General features: G+C 35.0%; 1 protein-coding gene across 3 annotated transcripts in view; it reads left to right on the top strand.

Moving 5' to 3' along the window:
• Positions 1-8,841: 8,841 nt before the first annotated feature.
• OPRM1 (opioid receptor mu 1) overlaps positions 8,842-20,798 on the top strand; it is an 80,709-nt gene continuing 68,752 nt past the window's right edge. For 2 of the 3 annotated variants that reach the window (XM_004778185.2, XM_045080168.1), the window contains exon 1: positions 8,842-9,372. In XM_004778185.2, coding sequence (XP_004778242.1) covers positions 9,080-9,372 — 293 coding nt within the window. In that variant the 5' untranslated portion in view covers positions 8,842-9,079. Of the gene's footprint in view, positions 9,373-14,558; positions 14,582-20,798 lie in introns of all 3 variants that reach the window. The other variant, XM_045080169.1, reaches the window with a different exon arrangement.

Raw genomic sequence — 20,798 nt, 5'->3', positions numbered from 1 at the left:
AAGATCAGTAGCAGCGCAGTCAGATTTCCATTTTTTAGCATTACCTTTTGGCAACACTGTGTAAGGTGAATGCATAGAGAGAAAGAGAGAACAGTTAAGAATTTACTATTTAACTCTACAGGAGTAATAAAAGCCTAAATTAGAAGACTGATAGCAAGAATGAGAGAAAATTTAACAGGTAGAATCAGCAGTCATGGTAACTGGATAGGGGATAAAAAGAGTGAGATCAGTCTATGAGTTTATTTAACAAATATTTCTATCACATTTACATGTTCCAAAGACTCTTATAAGTATTTATTAACAACAACTCAAGCAATACCCATAAAAGCCATATCGGGAACTCAATTTTATAGATGAAAACATGGGCTATTAGCAGATTAAGTACATCGTCCACAGTCACATGGTTTGATTGTGGTTAAAGTGGGATTTTACCAAGAAATGGGGCACCAGAGTTTACACTCCTAACCACTACATGCTGCCCATCTAGAAATGCAAGTATGGCTGTCAGGCTTCTCATTTGGGAGACTCAGGGGATAGTGACACCATTAAGAGAAGTATGTTTGGATTGGATGGTGAAAATACTTTGGACGTATGGCATCTCCAGTACCCATGAGTTGTTCAAGTAGAAATGTCTACCAAACATTAAAATCTGAAACTTTAGATAAAGCTCAAAGCTGGAGATGTGAATGATTGGGTCCGTCAGCATATAGGTTAAAATCAAGAGTGATTTGCTATTACTTTGGGAAAGCATGTTGAGAAGGTTAGTAGAAAAGATGTTGAAAAATCAATATTTAAGGAGCAAGTAATGGAGAAAGTAACAATTAAAATAAATGAAAAGGATAGGATGTGATGAGCACTGGGTGCTGTACGCAACTGATGAATTGTTGAACACTACGTCTGAAACTAGTGATATACTACGTGTTGGCTAATTGAAATTAAAACAAAATAAAATAAATGAAAACATATGATCAGAGCAATAGGATTATCAAGAAATAGAGTTGAGGTGTGGCACTAAAGAGTATCAGGAAGAGAAATCCTATAAGACTTACAATGTCAGTAGGTTACCATTATGAAAATCCTTAATGTCCTTAGAAATGAAGGCCAGATTTTTAGGTGTAGAGGAATAAATGAGGCTATGAGAAAAGAGAGGGAAGATTAAGGGCAGGGCTTGGGTTAGAGAAAAAAACATGAATAAAGTGCCTTTTTAATGAGAATGGAATGGCCTGATTTTATGAACACCAAAGTAGAATGTCTTTTGTACAAAGGCAGATGTGTAATTGTTTGAATGCAGAATTAACACGCTAGGAAAAAGCTGCTACCATCACTTTCTATGTGATCTTTGGAGCATGGAAGTTCAAGAAGTGGAAAATGGGGAAATGAATTAAGAAAAAGGAAATATAGAGTAGTCTGTACAAAAAATAAAGGTTGATAAAGTTGGTTTAGATCAATCATTAAAAGCTATGGTACAAAGGAATGATTTGCTCAATGAATGATTTTAAGATTTATATAGCATTGACACATATGTCCATTAGACTGATAAGAAATAAAAGCAGAAAACAGGAGATATTTATAAAAGTCTAAACTGGTGGTTCTGAAAGTGTGGTCTAGGGATTACTGGAGGTCTTTAAGACTCTTTCAAGGGATCCATGAGGTCAAAACCGTTTTATAATAACCCTAGAAAGTTCTATGACTTTCTCACTGTGTTGCAATTTGCATCAATAGTACAAAAGAAATGATGGGTTGAAACTGTTAGCACCTTAGTAGGAATCAAGGCAGTGACACAAAACTGTGTCATTGTATTTTTCACACACATTCACAGAAAAGAAAAAAGAAGTTTCACCTTTAAAATGTCATTGATGGAGAGGGTGGTTGGCTTATGGACATTGGGGAGGGTATGTGCTACGGTAACTGCTGTGAAGTGTGTAAGCCTTGATGATTCACAGACCTGTACCCCTGGGGCAAACAATACATTACATGTTAATAAAAATAATTTTTAAAAATAAAATAATATGTCATTGACAGATCAATAAAAATAATTAATTTTATTAAATCTTGACCCTTGAGTAAATGTCTTTATGATATTTTGAATGATGAAATGGGAAGTACACATAAAACACTTCTGCTGCATACTGGAGTAGGAAGGTTTTCTCCAGGAAAAGTATTTCTGTAGTGTGGGATGAACTGAACTCTTCCATGGACTACTATTACACTTATGACTGAAAATAAACTACATGTATTCAGAATTGTATGTCTAGCAAATATTTTCCTAAAAATGAAGGGAATGAGCCCATCACTTCAAGGAAAACTGAATATATTTCTTACCAATGATAAAATCCAGTCCCTCAAGAAAAATTGAAAATTAGAAAAATGTGTCTTCCATTGTAGCTTCCCAACATCCCAATATGTGAAGAAATTTCCTATAATACCAGTAGTGACATTAACAAATGTTATTTTTTTTAATATATAATGGACTGGTCCAGCATTTGGAAAATTAACATAATCCAGTAAACCAACATTTTCCAAATGATCAATACATGATTTACAAAATCATGCATTAGTAGCAAGTTCATTGAAAGTGGAAGATAAACCAATGGATTTTAATTGAAAAGAAAAAAAATCACTACTTCAATTTCTACATTCCAACTAATCTTTAAGTAACTAGCACTTGTGAACTTTGGGTTTACTATCAAAGAAAAATATCACAATTACCGGCAAAGGCCACTGAAATACTCTTCCCCTTTCTAATCACGTATTTGTGTAAGGCCATAGTTTCTTCATATCCTCAACCAGATAACATATTGCAACTGATTGAATGAACAAGCAAATATGAGAATCCAAATATTTTCTTCTAAGCCAGACATTAAAAATAAACCCATAATGTAAAACAATGCTACTCTTCTCAGTAAATATTTTCTTACTTTGGAAAGTATAGTGTTTTTTACCCTAAAAAAATTTTACCTATAATAAGTTTACTGTTTTTATTTTAAATGAATGGATAAATGCTTTTAAATATTTTGTCTTAATTTTTAATGTTACAAATTGTGATAAAGAACAACCTACATAAACCAAAGTTTCTATGAATTGTCAGTAATTTTTAAATGTGTAGATTCCTGAGACAAAAAAGTCTGACAACTTTTTATTTAGGTATAGAGTGATAAAAGACTATAATAGAGTAATGGCAGTCCTCTTTAACTAGAAATTGAAGAGAAAAACTCAAGTAGAAATGATCCAGATTTTAAGAAAGATATTTAGACTTATGAACCACTTAAACTACCTGCTTTTATAAATTATTTGAGAGAATTAACTGAGTTGGATTTACAGATACCATCTTCAGGTCCTTAAAGGAATCAGGCCCTTTAAATTCATTTTTGCACTATTAAATATACTGTAATATTTCCTGTAATTCATCTTGCTAATCCTCAAGCCACATTCAACAAGATATAAAGATCCAAAAGGTGAAGGAAAAATACTTTCACATACAATGGAACATTATTCAGTCATGAAAAGGAATGGAGTCTTGTCATTAATGACAACATGGGCAGACCTAGAGGGTTTTATGTCGTGTGAAATAAGTCAGAGACAAATACTGCATGATTTCACTCATACGTGAATCTGAAAAACAAAACAAAGGAACAAACAAAATGAAATAGGAACAGACTCAGAGACAGAGAACAAACTGCAGGTTGCCAGAGGGAGGACAGGCAAAATGGGTGTAGGGGAGTAGTTGATACAGTCTTCCAGTTATCAAAGAATTGTCATGTGAATAAAAGATTAAGCATAAGGTTTATAGTCAATGGTACTATAATGTTGTGTGGTGACAGGTGGTGGCTACACCTGTGAGCACAACATACAGAGTTATTGAATCACTATGTTGTAAACCTCAAACTACTGCAGCATTGTATTTCAACTATATTTCAATTAAAAAAAAGTTTACAGGACAGAACCCCCCACATCCCCCATAAAGAATTATCCAATCCCCTTTAAATGTGAATTACTACGTAGTACACCTAAAACTAATATAACATTGTATGTCAATTATAATTCAATAAATAAATAATTTTTAATGTTTTAAATAAATAAAATCCAGGAGTTTTGTTTCTTCTATCGCAGACATCTCTCTCTTAGGTTTATTGAGATGAAGTGATTGTGAAATTTTTTTTTCCTTTTTGTTTTATTTTTACCATATAAACATACCTATTGCACTTTACTGAATGTTTATGCAACAATACAGTGGTCGAGGATAATATTGCATCATAATGCATTTAAATTCTCTTTAGTTATACACATTCAAATGTTAGATAACATAGAAAATATCAGTCAACAAACACATAAACTGTTCTTCTAATGAAATCTTAGATATCCCCTTTTATCCTGAGCTTCAAACCACTATAATAGTTTTATACATTGTATTTATGTCTGTATTCCTCATTAATAACCATTAATCTTGTGTTCCATTAACAGTAAGTCTCCAGAAAAAATTAAGACTAAGCTATTAAAATATGTGTGGGGTAATGGCAATTATATGAATAATTAAATCTAATATATTTTCAAATTCAGTGAGCGGCTTTTAGCACCTGTCTAGAATCCATTCTTTTACTAAATGCATTGCTTTGAAGCAAATATTTTTATGAAAAATGTTTTATGGTAAGGGTTTGATAACAATGTTAAGTCTTGACTGGTAGATAAGCTTTTCTTTCTTCAAATAGAATATCCAGGTGAAATAAGAAATACTAACAAAAATGCAGATATTCCTCTTATACAGATAACTACTAAGGCTTAAGGAAATTAAAGATTATGTAGTTAGAATCTAAGTTATATAAAATAATTAGGCATGTTATAAAATGACTTACATATTTACATTTCACCTCTTTTTACAAGAGACTTGAGATTTCACAGCAGACTTATGACCACTCTGGTAAGGGGGCACCTGCATGGCTCAGCTCAGTGGGTTAAGCCTCTGCCTTCGTCTCAAGTCATGATCCCAGGGTCCTGGGATCAAGCCCAGTATTGGGCTCTCTGCTCAGCAGGGAGCCTGCTTCCCTTCTCTCTCTCTCTGCCTAGCTCTCTGCCTACTTGTGATCTCTCTCTCTCTGTCAAGTGAATAAATAAAATCTTAAAAAAAAAAAAAAGGACGACTCTGGTAAGAAACATGGAAGTAGGAGAAAAGGGAGAACACCCCATAGGGCAACTAAGATAAAACAAAACTGGAACTTGAGGTCCTTTTATACTATATATTAAATGGTATAAAATTTTATTTCTGTAATAGCTTTTCCCTGGGTTTCTCAAGGCTGTCCTATGACATTTGAAAGAGAAATTAAGTTTGTCGTGCATTTTCTCAAGTTTTATATTGGTAGGATATATTCAGCCTGCAAGGAAAGACTTGCATTGGTGTCCAGAAAATCCTGCATTCAAAATAGAAATAATAATTTCCTTATAAAACTTGAAAAAGAGTAATAGAAAAGCCAAGCATCAAATTTCAATTAAAAATATGTAGTTAAAGCCCAGAGTTCAAATACTTATTTGATAGAATAATTGTATATTTATAAAATAGAATGAAAAACAAATGATGTTTCTAGAGAAGGACAATGGGAATTTGTCAGTAATTCTAATGTGATAGTAATTCTAAGAGAAAAGTTTCATGAGCTCTCCATATGTCTGTTCATTTAAATGCTGACTAGTTAACAGAATATACTGAATTTAAAAGGGCAAATGTTATTATTATATTCATTAAAGTGTTTTTTTTTCCAAGCATTTAAAAATCACCCAGATTAGTTTAGACAATATTATTGTCTTACTCAATTTGGGCTGCTATAATAAAAATGCCATAAACTGAGTGGTTTATAAGTAAGAGAAATTTATTTTTCAGTTCTGGAAATTGGAATTCCAAGATCAGGGTGCCAGCATGGTCAGTTTCTGATAAGGGTCTTCTTCTAGGTTGCAGAATGCCAAACTGCTCTTTTCTCATTGTACCCTCAAATGGTGAAAAGGGAGCTAGAGAATTTTCTGGAGTGTTTTTAAATAAAGGCAATAGTCCCATTCCTGAAACCTCCACTCTCATAACCTAATTGCTTCTCAAAGACCCTATCTCCTAATACCATCACCTTGGATGTTAGGATTTTAACATATGAATTTTGGAAAGGCACAAACATTCGGCGACAGTCCGTAGCATTTATAAAACATATGGTATATGTTTATATTATATTTATATATATGTATGCATGTATGTATATATATAGAATATTATATATAGCATATAGATAGCGTATGACATATGCTATATGTATATATTATATATCAATTAAATTAACATATTATATATGTACACATACTATATATTTAATACATAAAGAAGGAAAAAGTCCACTATGTATTAAGTACATAATGAACAAGCCCACCCTCAGGAGTCAGTTAAAACTGGGAAGGTAAATAAAATATATAAAGTCAGAAGCAGGCATACAGAAAATGACAGAATCTCAATTCCAAAAGATTTTATTAGATATGAATCATAAGATAGATCCAACAAGATGTAATTTAAAAATTAAAAACCTATTTGTTGCACTCAGATCTCTCTAAACAACTATAAATTTATAGGAAAAGAAAAACATAACTTACACGATATGAGAAGTCAACTTCTGTGTCCAAAAGCAATTGTATCTATCTTTGAAAACCACAGCACCTGACCCAAAGTAGATCTTTAATAAATATCTATTGAACTCATTTGGATCATGTTTAGAGAATGTTGTTAGTACTAGGCCTCAGAAGTGTCAAGAAAGCAAAAAATGTCAAATGTCAAAAAAAAAAAATGTTAATGGGACCTTCCAAAACATATATTGGTAGAAAGAAAAGTTTATAATCTTGCTCACTTTTTATCAGTCATGCCAACTTAGGGCATTATTTTTAGCTTTGGAGCTCTACCTTAAGAACAGAGAACTGACACACACACACCAAAAAAAAGTAGAAGAAGAACAGATGTACAAACTATAATGTGAATAGAAAAAATGGAAGCCTACTGAAAAAAAGCAAAACTATACTTTATAAGAAATAGCCAAAAGAAGCTGATATTTAACTTGTGGAAGAGACTACTTTGTTATTTTCAAATATATGAAATGGAGTAATAAGCTATCATTTATTAAATAACTAGTATTGTATTGTATACCTTATTTAATCCTGCTAACACACCTATAAGGTATTATTAACATTTTTTTACTGATAACAAAACTGTCACTCAGTGAGATAAAGTAACATATTCAAACTCACACAGCTACATAGTTATAAATCCAAAATTCACAAAATTACTTGAGCCCAAGGCCAGGGCTTATTACATTATCCATATTTGTCTTTCACATGAAATAAGCTTAAACTGATTCTATGTGTCCTCAAGAGACTAAATAATGTCAGACAGATTTCAGTTCAATGTGTGTGAGGTCGTATACCAGTTTATATGAAAATATGTGGCAAAGTATTTTTACTAGTCCTTAGGAGATCTTTATGAACTTTTACTGATGAATTTATACCTTTAGTGTAAAAGGATAAAAATAGTGCTGAAAATCGGTAAAGTAACCTATGATTAATGGAGTTTACCTGTGAGTTATCTGTTTTCAAGAAAATGGTAGAAATAATATGGGAATTAAATGTTCTTTCCAAGCTCCCTAACCTACTTCTCTTCCTGTTCCCCAAGAGTGTTGTTTTCTACAACCAACTGGGGATATCTAATACCAATGCATATTGTTAAAAGATATATATATACACAAATACACTTACAGTTATGAGATTTACTTCACAATTAGTGTTAATTTAAAAAAAATATATAAACAACAGCAACCAAAACTTCTTACTCCCGGTTGATTTACAAATTTATCTCCAAAATTGAAGTATTCAGGGTCTTGGAAGTGAGGTATCAAATTTTAAAATGTATCAATATTCCCCAACTTTGTGTGGGCCGCTCCAGTTCCAGATGTTTGCGAAATTCCTCCTGGAATCTCTACACTAGGAAACGGACTAAAATAATGCAAACGTCTGATTTTGAGAACTGCTACTGAGAAGCTCATGTCCATGTGGGAAGTCTGTCAATAAAAGGGTAATAAACAATTCTAAATGGATCTTTGAGATTTAAGATGTGGAGGTTCACCATTATTCTTGGTTGGCTTTCCTGGATGCCACAACCCCCTGATTTCTGTAAAAAGCTCTTGTGCCTCGTCCCCACTAAGACAGAAATCAGATGTAACTAGAACTTCTACTTTAAGAGAAATTAGGGGAATATGGAATGAAAGGAACAGGTTTCCTACACAAAAGTTGTTTCTCACTTCTTTTTTCAGAGACCGGGCCACTTTTTTTTTTCCCCAGACAGGTTTGAAGGGTTGAAAATTCTCATTTAGTGATGTAAAAAAACATGGTTACGTTTGTGTGTACGTACGTGCAGGACTGAGGCAAGGAAAAGGCAAAGAAAAGGAGTTAGTGTAACCTGTCCCGAATGATTTCAGCAGACTTGAGGGCTGGAAAAGCGATGGGATGTAAGGATTGTCCCGGTTGCACCAGGCCAACGTCTTTCCTTTCATATTACACAGAGAAAACGGAGCTGGGAAAATAGATTGATGTCAGCCCCCTTTCTTATGCTTTACTGCTGCCAAGAACTAACTCTCTGTCTCCCCCGCCCCTTCCCTCCAACTCCCTTCCCCATTCTGCCCCTCCTTAGTGGTGTTTGCACGACCGAGTGCCGAATGGGGAGACAGACAGACCAACCGGTCGGATTGCTTTGCGCAAAATCCACCCCTTCTCTCTCCTCCCTCCCCTCCAGTCTCCGGATCCCGCACAGCCCTCCCTCCCCTCCCCGTAGCGGTGTGAGGTTGAGGATGTGTCTCTACTACTAAGGCGGAAGGAGGCTACAAGCAGTGGATAATGTCAGATCCCCCCTCTCCCATTCTACCTGACGCTCCTCTCTGGCTGCACCAGGGCTGATCTCTGTAAGAAATAGCAGGAACTGTGGCAGCGGCTAGAGGAAGCGGCCGAGACGCGTGGAACCTGGAAAAGTCTGGGTGCTCGGGTTTAGCTCATAGCGAGGTCCCAGCCAGCCGTCAGCACCATGGACAGCAGCACCGTCCCCACCAACGCCAGCAACTGCACTGATTCCTATACGCACTCTTCAAGTTGCTCCCCGGCACCTAGTCCCAGCTCCTGGGTCAACTTCTCCCACCTAGATGGCAATCTGTCCGAACCATGCGGTCCGAACCGCACGGCGCTGGGCGGGAGCGACAGCTCGTGCCCTCCGACCGGCAGTCCTTCCATGATCACGGCCATCACCATCATGGCACTCTACTCCATCGTGTGCGTGGTGGGTCTCTTCGGAAACTTCCTGGTCATGTATGTGATTGTCAGGTAAGGAAGGCGCCAGGACTCCCACCAGAGACTTCAGCAGCTAATAGGGCATAAAGGGACACCTGACCCCCCAGGCAGTGTTTGGCGGGAGGATGAGAGAAGGGAGGTAAACAAAGGAGAATAAGGGGGTGACGATGAATAATAGAGTGGTTATTGTGAGTGCAAAAATCCACTTTTCGATTTTTCCTTCCACTGTTAAAGAAATCAAAAATTTCAGTAACAGAGAAGTTGCCTTGGTAGAAGATGTAAAGCTCTGGGTGGGGGTGGGGAATATATATATATATATATATATATATATATATATATACTTTGTCTTAGAGCTCACTTACACTGAGCCAAGAGGGTTCTTGGGCACAGAATCCCACAGTCCCTTCCACAGGAGCTGTGGAAACAGTAATTTGTGAATAATGGAAGAGGAATTCTAGTTAGGTTTCCTGGTGAGGAGACCAATCTCCTTCTCAGTTCTTTACAGACATGAACCTTGGCAACTTTCCTATCCCTGCTGGCTTACCTGTACTTTACTGCACCACACCACCACCCCCATTCACTTGTCACACTTGTCCTTACCCCATGGTTCCTTCTATCCTGAGGACACACTCAGTGAGAAAGTTTTTCTGGTGTCTCTCTGCAGTAAATAGTGTTGCTTTGTAGTAACAAATGTGACAGTTGTGTTGCCTAGACCATTTTGCAGTTGGCAGCTGCCAGGTCTGCTAGGGGAGTCACAAACTGAATTGGGAATAGACAGTGTGTTTCGGGAGAAATACAGAGCATGTCTGTTTTCCACATCCTCTGAAAGTGGAAGCCAATTAGAAGTGACCAAAAGTGCATAATTCTGGATTAAAACTATAGGAAGTTACAGTGGTTGCTCTGGGAGGAAAATCTGTCTTTATCCGTGAAATTATTTCAAGACTTTGTGGCCCATTTTCTGTTTACCTAGATGCTCCAGGTTTATTTGGCAAAGAGTGTGCAACCTTTCTATATTAACTGTGTTAGTGTTGGTGTGCATATTCAAGTCCTAATGATAATAATGGAATACTATATATGCATTTATGTTAAGGTAGATAAATATTTTAACACTTTAAAATGATTTCTAATTTGAGATGTTCTTCCTACTTGGGGTTATATGTATGTAGAGAACATGGCAATTTCATACTTAGTTGCAATATTTTTCATCTACTCAGCAAGTACTGCAGGTTTTAATGGAATTCCTTAATCATTTAACATTCATTTTTCCTATTATGCTTTCATGATCAAGTTCTGCGAGTTGTTTGTAATCAATTATTTCTTGTATGTCTGATTGCCTTAATTAATGATTGTTAAAGAATAAAACTAATTTCTCTAATCTTTTGATGAGGAATAAGATAAATAGTGTCTCTGAGAAAAGAGCACCATCTATTGAGAAGAAGGCTAACAACAGAAGGGAAAATGCAGAAAGGAAATCAATAGAATTTATTTTTTTAAATATTTACCATGTATAATGTAATACAAAGACTCCTATCAAAGCTAAAAACCCAGTCATACTTACATTTTTAATAAAAATCATAATTAAAGGCCTGCCTAATGAAGAGAAAATATGTTTCTCATTTGTCCTAAGAATATTCATAGAATCATAGGCTGATAGGGCTAGAAGGGAACCTAGAGTTTAACCTATGGTAGATGAGTAAACTGAGGCACAGATTAATGATTTCTTCAAGGACAGTAGTTCATTAGTTCAGTAACACTGTATTAGTTCAATATAATATCTATCTTAGCCAATATAATTTTCTTGTTATTAGAGTGGTAAATCATGATTTGAGTTAATTCAACTAAAATATTGCAAAGTAAATTTGATTAGCAGTAATAATGTGGAAATAATAAAGTACCCCAAATTTATGTCTGGAATCCTGGAGAATAAATGATGAAGAGAGATTACCAAGGTCTCTAGAAATCCTGCTGTCTGCAACATAACCCTTTATTCGCTTTTATTGCTTCTCCTGGTATTGTCCTTCCTTATTTTTCTCCTCTCTAGCTTATGCTTTTCTATAAAGAGTGAGCCACGACTGGCTGTGAAATAAAGCAGCAACTGGCTGTGAAATAAGAAGATTGGTCTTATTTCAGTGTTTGAGTGATTGCTGGTTGATTTTCTTTTAAAGGCATTACCTCTGACCTCTTGATGACTTGGAGAAGCATAGGGACATTGCATCTTAGTAACAACATGACACTATGCTTTACTACTCTTTACCGAAAGTTGGAACAAAATGCAGTATGATTTGAAAGGTCACCCCAAATATCCAGCTATGACAAGTTGGGTGTTTAATTCTATAGTTAAGTAACCCTCTGGGAATATGACAGTAAAACAGAAAAATGGACAATTTAGTGACCAAAAGTAGTGAAGAAAACATTTGGGGATTGAATAAAATATGTTTATTTAGCTTAGAATATTTAACTGGACTATCTCCAGGTTGTAGTGTTTTCACTACAAAATAATAGTTCAGAGATATTATTGTCCCTGTTAAAAAGATGACTATAATGCTACATCTTATTGAGGTGAAATGCTTACTTCCTGATATTATTTAAAATTCAACAAATACTTTTGAATGGTCAAGTGCAGTTAACGGTCACGTTACAGTCTTCTATCCAGATCAAGGTGATATTTATTGGAATGTTTTAATACATCAAATGAATTATGAGTCTCAGATGACTATAGCAACCAAAACAACAACAAAAGTAACCGTCAATACAGATGCCATGATTCATACTTTTTTTGCTCTATGTCTCAACTCCACCATCACCATACCGTCATCAACAACATTATTAAATAGTATTAACTTAAGTAGAATTCTTACACTGTGCTATGCTAAGGAACATAAGGGAGGAAAATAGATACTATCATATGATCCAAAGATTTAAAATCCAGATGTTAAATGATAAAAATATTAAAACTACTCACCACATGGGAACTTTTTCAGTTTAAAAAAAATTACTTGCAAGGTAATATTATTATAATAAGATAATAATAAGATAATAATATATTAATAATAATATAATTATTATAAAAATTACCATAGATTCTAAAGAAATGGAGATAAAATATTATAAAATTTAGCAATTATTTCAAATGGGATGATACTTTATTATTGTCAAGACTGTTTACTAGGGGCACCTCACTGACTCAGAGAGTGGAGCACACAACTCTTAATCTTGAGATTGTGAGTTCAAGCCTCATGTTAAGAGTGAAGATTACTTAAAAGTCAAATTTTTTAAAGAAATAGAATTTTTTTAAATTAACCAAAATAGTACACAAAGTTATAGCAACCAGCATGCTTCACTTTGTGAGAACCCTTGACCCAAGTATAGAATTAACCTTAAATTTAAAAACTGATATTGTCACACATGTATTTATTTTGTGATATATTCTTCCAAAAATTTGTTCATATAGTCATGAATATGGCCTATGCACACACTATTTTTAAAAAGTAAAGGGTTGGAAACCATTAGATCTTTATGAGCTATGTAAACCATCTTTCCCAATAAATTACCAATGAAGAGTGCCCAATATTGTCTTCATTTTTCAGATTATTTCTTAGTATGACTAGATGAATTCTCAATATGACTAGTTATCAGAGCAGAGCATTTAAATATATGAAAGATTTTATTGTCATTTTTCTTTCACTAAAAAGTATTTCTCATTTTAAAACACTTGTTCTATATACTTAATATTTGATTTAGGTTTAAACTATGAAGTGATCAGTCATGCCTGATTGGAACAGAACTACAAGCTTTTTTACTTCATATATAAGTTGCTGGGAAAATAAGGAATAACAATACTTTATGTAAGTTTACATATGTTGTATTTATATATATACATCTATCTACAAATACATATATACATATGAATTAATTTCAGTGCTTATGTCCCTGAATATGATCACTAGTAATTTTTATAAAATAAAAGTTTTTTATTTAGAAAGCTCAAATACCAATAAAGCTCACTCTCTTTTTCTAAAGATTTTTTTTTATTTGACAGAGAGAGCAATCACAAGTAGGCGGAGAGGCAAGCAGAGAGAGAGGGGGAAGCAGGCTCCCTGCTGAGCAGAGAGCCTGATGTGGGGCCCAATCCCAGGACCCTGAGATCATGACCTGAGCTGAAGGCAGAAGCTTAACACACGGAGCCACCCAGGCACCCCTCACTTTCTTTTTTTTTAAACTATAAAATATCCTAGTTAGAGGTTAGATTCAAAGGGAAAAAAGAAAATCTGTCTTTGACGTAATGGTTTACATGAAAACATAAGAATTTAATTGTATTCCTTTTACTTCACAATGGAGAGCTTCTAGTATCATCTATTACAATTTCAACTTTAACTGCTGTTTCCCACACAGGTGCTAATTCTGTTGGAACAGTTTTCTTCTGTGTGTCCCGAAAAAAAAAGTTACTTTTCATTTCCTCAATTGAATGCTATGTCTGTCATTCACATAGTGTTATCAATCCATTTCTTTTCCTTCTCGTCTTTCCTTCTTGAAAGAATGAGCTATCTTATATTTTATGCAATATTTCCAACATAAAAGAATGTATAGAGAGTAATAGAAGATTCTTCACCTTTAAAAATTATATATAATTATAATAATTATATATACTTCTAGTAATATATATTATATATAATAATATCTATTATTTGTATATATTATACAATATGTAATTCATAATTATGTATGGCTATATATTATATAATACATAATTATATATCTATAATAATGTGTAATTTATAAATTACATTATATATATATATGTAATATATGTATAAGAAACTTCCTTTTTTCTCCTATAATACTGCTTCCCCAGAGACTATTATTAATGCAAATTTGGTGGTTATTATTCACATGAATATTTTTAAACTTTTATTTCTGATATGTTTTTCCACAACAAAATATAATCTTTTTTACTTTTTTTTTTAAGATTTTATTTATTTATTTGACAGAGATCACAAGTAGGCAGATAGGCAGGCAGAGGGAAAGAGGGGGAAGCAGGCTCCCTGAGGAGCAGAGAGCCCGATGCAGGGCTTAATCCCAGTACCCTGGGATCATGACCTGAGCCAAAGGCAGAGACTTTAACCCACTGAGCCACACAGATGCCCCAAAATATAATCTTTTAAACATGTTCTTTGAACTTTACATATTAAAATTTATATTTTACATTAATGTTAATTTAGACATAATTTCACCATTTTCCCAGAATTATTCTAGTTCTAGCAGATCAATGATAGAAACAAGATGTCAAAGAACTAGCCCTGCTTAATACTTTTAACTTATCTGTAAATCTTTGTTAAAAATCATTGTAAAGATTTCTTTGCAAGTGTTTTCTTGAACTAATATTTTCATTAATACTTACATCCAATATTTGGGGGAAAAAATTTCTGGCAACTGCTGCAGTAAGTAAATCTGTTCATAAATATAACCTACGTATAATTTCTCTATTCCAAGAAGGAAATAAAAATAATTGGTTTCTGACTACTTCAAAATGTCATTCAAGTAATAAATGCTAACAACACTTACTTCCAGATTTTGAATATCTTAGAGAACTTTTTACATATTAAAGTTGAAAATGTTACTTCTTCCATTATTCCACTTTAGGTATTAGTTGAAATAAAATTATTTTGGTTTCCATAAATAATGTAAAACAATGTGACATTTTAAAATACGTTAATGGTAAATACCAAGACTAAACATGCGAAATGTTAAAATATGAGAATTTCCTATCTTTAACCTTCATAAAATTTAACTTATATGAACTAAAATAATGATTTATGACAGTAGTCTCCAAATTTGTTTATAGACCTAGACACTTACTTCAAGAACTTGTAGGCCAATACATAAAAGAGATCAAAAGAACTATTCAGTATTAATCACATGCTGCGGCCACACAATACTGCTCAACTGCTACCCCCATCCTACACTCCACTGCTGTCCTCAAGGTACCTTCAAGGAATTTCTAGAGCACCCTCAGGTCATATTGTAAAACAATGGTTTTCATAATGTTTCAGACACTTGTTGTATCTCACCTCTCATCCTGAAGCTCACCTTTTACTTCAGTGATTTGTATGACTAGTTTGACTAGTTTGACTCACCTTTTACTTCAGTGATCGGTATGACAGTTTTGCCAAGATACAACTTGTTAATTCTCTACCCTAGCTACATCTACACCCCTTGCCTTTGGCGCTGGAAGTTCTCCGATTCCACCACCCTCCACAAAAACCATTGTGATACAACTGATCAGAAAGTGTGAGGGAGTTGCCACCCCATGAAACAACCCCTGACTGGGGAAATGAGAGACTGTGGATGAATGTCACCTAAGCTTCCTTCTATTCAGTTCTAAGACGCAGACCACAAGGCACATTAGAATTTGTGTTCCACATTGTGTCCATTTCAAGAAAATTCTTTTCCTTCTTTCTTGCTTCACTTTCCTACTCCCCCACTTCTGGTCCCACTTCTATTCCCTACAGTTGCTTTCCAAAATGATTTGCCTTCACACCAATTCCTGCTATTTTATAATGGGTTACAACATTTTGGCACAGTAAAATCTTACTAATAAACAGTCTTTATATAGTCATAGAATATAGGTTTTTCTATTTTTTTAAGATTGTATTTATTTATTTATTTATTTGACAGACAGAGATCACAAGTAGGCAGAGAGACAAGCAAAGAGAGCAGGGTGGGGGCGGGGGGGTGGGCGGGAAGCAGGGTGGGGGCGGGGGGTGGGCGGGAAGCAGGCTTCCCTCTGAGCAGAGAGCTGGATGCAAGGCTCAATCCCAGGACCCTGAGATCATGACTTGAGCCAAAGGCAGAGGTTTAACCCACTGAGCCACCCAGGTGCCCCTAGGTTTTTCTTAATAATTAAAAAGTTCTTAAGAAAAATTTGAAAGTAACCCAAATTTGAACAATGAAGGGAGTTCATGAGTGAAGCTTTTCCTTTTATTTGTTTTCCTGCCTCAGGATTCAGGGAAGTCTTTCTTAGTACATTTTTGCTTTATGACAACAGTCATGTGTGGTGTCCAGATTACTTCTTGAGTTCAAGAGGATGGTGGCAGTAGGGTCTCTTATATGGAAAAGAAATAAAACCTCTGTGCCTTCTAACAAATTATCAGAAGACAAAAACTACCACCCCTTCCTTCTCCACAGATTCCAAGTTGTATAATAACTATAAGAGTTCTTATAGTAACTGGGCTCAAGAAAATTTCAGCCTCCTCAAAGTGAGCTGAAACATCAGATACAAGAAATGTCATGTATAAGAAACATTTTATAATGAGTTTGTTTGAGGACCTCCTTTCCCTTAGCCATCTGTGTCGCTTCAGGCCACTTTCTTTCTCCACAAATTCTTCAGGCTGAGGGTCCTTGAACCAAGATAGACATTTAGAATGGAAAGGTTACATGGAATAAAAACAAAAAAAGTGGCTTTAGCTCAGAACCCTAAGTGCCAATTGAGATTCAACTTCAAATTGTTCTGTGCCTCATTCTCCTCACCTACAAAATGTGAGAATTAAACTAAAAATCTTGGGGTCCCTTCTAGTAGTAAGAATTCCTATGGCAACTTCAAGGACTGTTTCTCCATCATTTTTGTAGCTGTACTATATCGAGAAAAAAGTAATGATCTACCAAATTAAATAACCTTGGTTTCATTCCCTCTCACCCTTTGGATTCTAAATAAGCTCAGATGGAGTCTACTAGAGAGAGAAAATGCTGAGCTGTCAGTTTTGTGCTTGTCAGTTAATACAATGAGACTAACCGAAAGCAATAGTCAAGACTTTATTCACTCATTGTGAGAGTATAAGCAAGACATGAAACAGGAAAAAGGTGTCAGCTTCCCACTCTTCAATTTTTCCCAACAGAAGAGCACCAGGTTACATGTATGAGTATAGATGCGACAGAGGGGGGAAGAAGGCCATCATCTTTTTGTACAGAGGGCCCCCCAAAACACATTTTATTTACCCACGGACCAGAGGGAGGGAGAGGCTAAAGAATAGGAATGGGAAAGTATGGGGTAAGAGAGGGGAGACGTTTTTTCCAGAACTCCTGATATGGAGGTCTCTCAACGGAGACACTTGGAAATAACCTTCTTAAGGGCTCCTCAACAAGGAGACTGCAAATGGAGGCTGTTGGACTAGCAATATACATCTTTTCTTTTTAATTTTTTTATTAATATATAATTATTATTTGTTTCAGAGGTACAGGTCTGTGAATCATCAGTCTTACACAATTCATAGCACTCACCATAGTACATAACCTCCTCAGTGTCCATCCCCAAGCCATCTTATCCCTCCCATCCCTCTCCCCTCCGGCAACCCTTAGTTTGTTTCCTGAGATTAAGAATCTCTCATGACTTGTCTCCCTCCTGGTTCCATATTGTTTCATTTTTCCCCTCCCTTACCCCTACGACCCCCCACCCTGCCTTTCAAATTCCTTACATCACAGAGACCCAAAGATTGTATGATAATTGCCTTTCTCTGATTTATTTCACTTAGCATAATACCCTCTAGTACCATCCACATCGTTGCAAATGGCAAGATTTGGGGGGTTTTGATGGCTGTATAGTATTCTAGTGTGTACGTGTGTGTGTGTGTATGTGTGGTTGTGGGTGTGGGTGTATATGTGTGTGTGTGTGTGTGTGTGTGTATAGATATATATTATGCTAAGTGAAATAAATCAATCAGGGAAAGGCAATTATCATACAATCTTTGGGTCTATATACCACATCTAAGAGCATGGTTGTTGAGTTGGAAAAGGAGCATGAGTCCTTGATCACAACCTCCTCCAGAGTATGTACCAAGTTTGTTGTGAGGAGGGCAGATTCTCCCCATGAAGCCTGTTAGATAAGCCTTTATAATTGTCTATTGTTTGGCCTCAAAGTTCACACATAGGATTTTGCCTGAACTCAGACCCCTCAAATTCAGCTTAAACTCTGACACCCCTCTTCTCTCCTCTCCTATGTCTTTCTCTCCTTCTCTAACACCCTCTCTCTTCCTTTCTCCCTCTCTCTTTTTCATTCTCCTTTTAATTCATGTAAAGATTGCTTTAATATTTGCTTTCAGAAATTAATTATATTCTAGTTGCTGCATTCTAAAGTAGGGTGGGTAGGGCTCTTACACTTGATGGAAACTGGGATGCATTTTAATGAGAGAGACATTATTCTGCTCTGGATATAAGTTTCTGCCCAGGCAAGAATATTGTTGAGTACAGTTGTATAATTTTTCTTATTCAATCATGTGTTATCTTATTATTTACATATAAGTAGAGGTTCTAATGTGATTCAAATGGTAATCATTCATACAAAAAAGTATTCTTAATAATATAAATTAATGATAAATAAATTAAACCAAGGGTACCTAGGTGGCCCAGTTGGTTAAATGCCCAGCTCTTGTTTTGGGATCAGGTCATGATCTCAGGGTCATGGGATTGAGCCCCACATCAGGCTGCATACTAAACATGGAGTCTGCTTAAAATTCCCTCTCCCTCTCGTGCGCCTTCCCCTGGTGTGCTCTCACTCTCTCTCTCTCAAAACAAATAAATAAAATATTTTTTAAAATAAAAAATAAATTAATTAAACCAAGTTAACACATTCACTATCTCCAGATATACTACATGTTAATTTCTCCTATTTTACTTTACTTCTTTACTTCTTTCTATTTCTTTACTTCTTTTTCTTTACTTTTTTTCAATTTTCTCCTATCATCTACTTTTTCTAATAAAAATCTTGTTCTTCAAATCTCAACTTAAAGCCATGTCTATTTGTCGTCTCCTCATAGTACTTCTACAACCAAGCTCCCTGAAGCATAATCCATGATAAACGTTCTGATTGTGAAAAATCTGGGAATTTACTCATGCTTTTACAAAATTTCTTTTCCTAATCATTGAAGATTTGATGTACAACTATTTTTCTGTTGTAGCCAAGAAATTTAAACATCTTAAGGTTTAACAAAAGAATCATGCATCTTTGAAATATTTTGCAATTGAAAGTTTGCAGCATTTCAAATTCACCTCAAAGTATTCAGATATAAATTTTCATTGATCAATTCTCCCCATTTACTGCTTTGTTCATGGGCATTTAGCTTTTATAACTTGAGTCATGAAAACTGATCTGTACCAATAGATTAATATCAACAAATCATAAATTCACACACACACACACAAACACACACACACACACACTTATAAGTAAATAAATAAATTCACATAGATAGATAGATAGACAAATGGATAGATGATAGATGTGAAGTCCAAAAATTTTAAATAGGAAAGAGATCGAACTCGTGACTGAGATACAGAAAGTAATATTTTAAAGAGTAAGAAAAATAAAAAGTTAATAGTCAATTCTCATTATTGATGGTAGTTATGTTCTATGAAGTCATTGTGATTAGTAAATTACAGAAGACTTAAACTTTACTTCTAGGAGAGATGCAGGGTTAGGTTCCTATGAGCCTCCAATTTCATTTGTATCAATTAATCAAAACATAACTCTCTGTTATTTGTGGTTCTGTTTAAAGGTATCTGTTTAGTGTATATTGTTGATTTATTAATATTGAATGCATGATCAACAGTATTATAACTAATGCCTACATGAAGCTCATCTAAGACACCTACCTTCTCCATTAGACACATCACTATTATCTTATACTTAGAAACACCTAAACACCTAATAGCACTTCAGCACTCTGTTTGAGGTCCATTTTAAACACTGAGATCACCAACAAAAAACACAAAAATGCTATAAGTGTGTCACTAAATAGGGGGGTTCCTCTTTCTTCACATCCTTGCCAACATCTGTCATTTCCTGACTTATTAATTTTAGCCATTCCGACTGGAGTGAGGTGGTATCTCATTGTGGTTTTGATTTGTATTTCCCTGATGCTGAGTAATGTTGAGCATCTTTTCATGTGTCTGTTGGCCATTTGTATGTCTTTTTTGGAAAAATATCAGTTTATATCTTTTGCCCATTTCTTTTTTATTCTTTTTTTTTTAATTTTTTATTTTATATTTTTATCCCCAGGGGTACAGGTCTGTGAATCACCAGGTTTACACACTTCACAGCACTCACCAAATCACATACCCTCCCCAATGTCCATAATCCCACCCCCTTCTCCCAAACCCCCTCCCCCCGGCAACCCTCAGTTTGTTTTGTGAGATTAAGAGTCACTTATGGTTTGTCTCCCTCCCAATCCCATCTTGTTTCATTTATTCTTCTTCTACCCACTTAAGCCTCCATGTTGCATCACCACTTCCTCATATCAGGGAGATCTTTTGCCCATTTCTTGACTGGATTATTTGTTCTTTGAGTGTGGAGTTTGGTAAGTTCTTTATAGATCTTGGAGAATAAATAGACCTTTATCTGACAAGACATTTGCAAATATCTTCTCCCATTCAGTAGGTTATCGTTTGATTTTGTCAACTGTTTCCTTTGC

Source organism: Mustela putorius, unplaced genomic scaffold (genome assembly GCF_011764305.1).
Source record: "Mustela putorius furo isolate JIRA1106 unplaced genomic scaffold, ASM1176430v1.1 tig00000450_pilon_pilon_pilon, whole genome shotgun sequence".
NCBI lineage: Eukaryota > Metazoa > Chordata > Mammalia > Carnivora > Mustelidae > Mustela > Mustela putorius.
The sequence above is the reverse complement of the archived record's forward strand: the minus strand, read 5'-3'. Positions and strand labels throughout refer to the sequence as shown.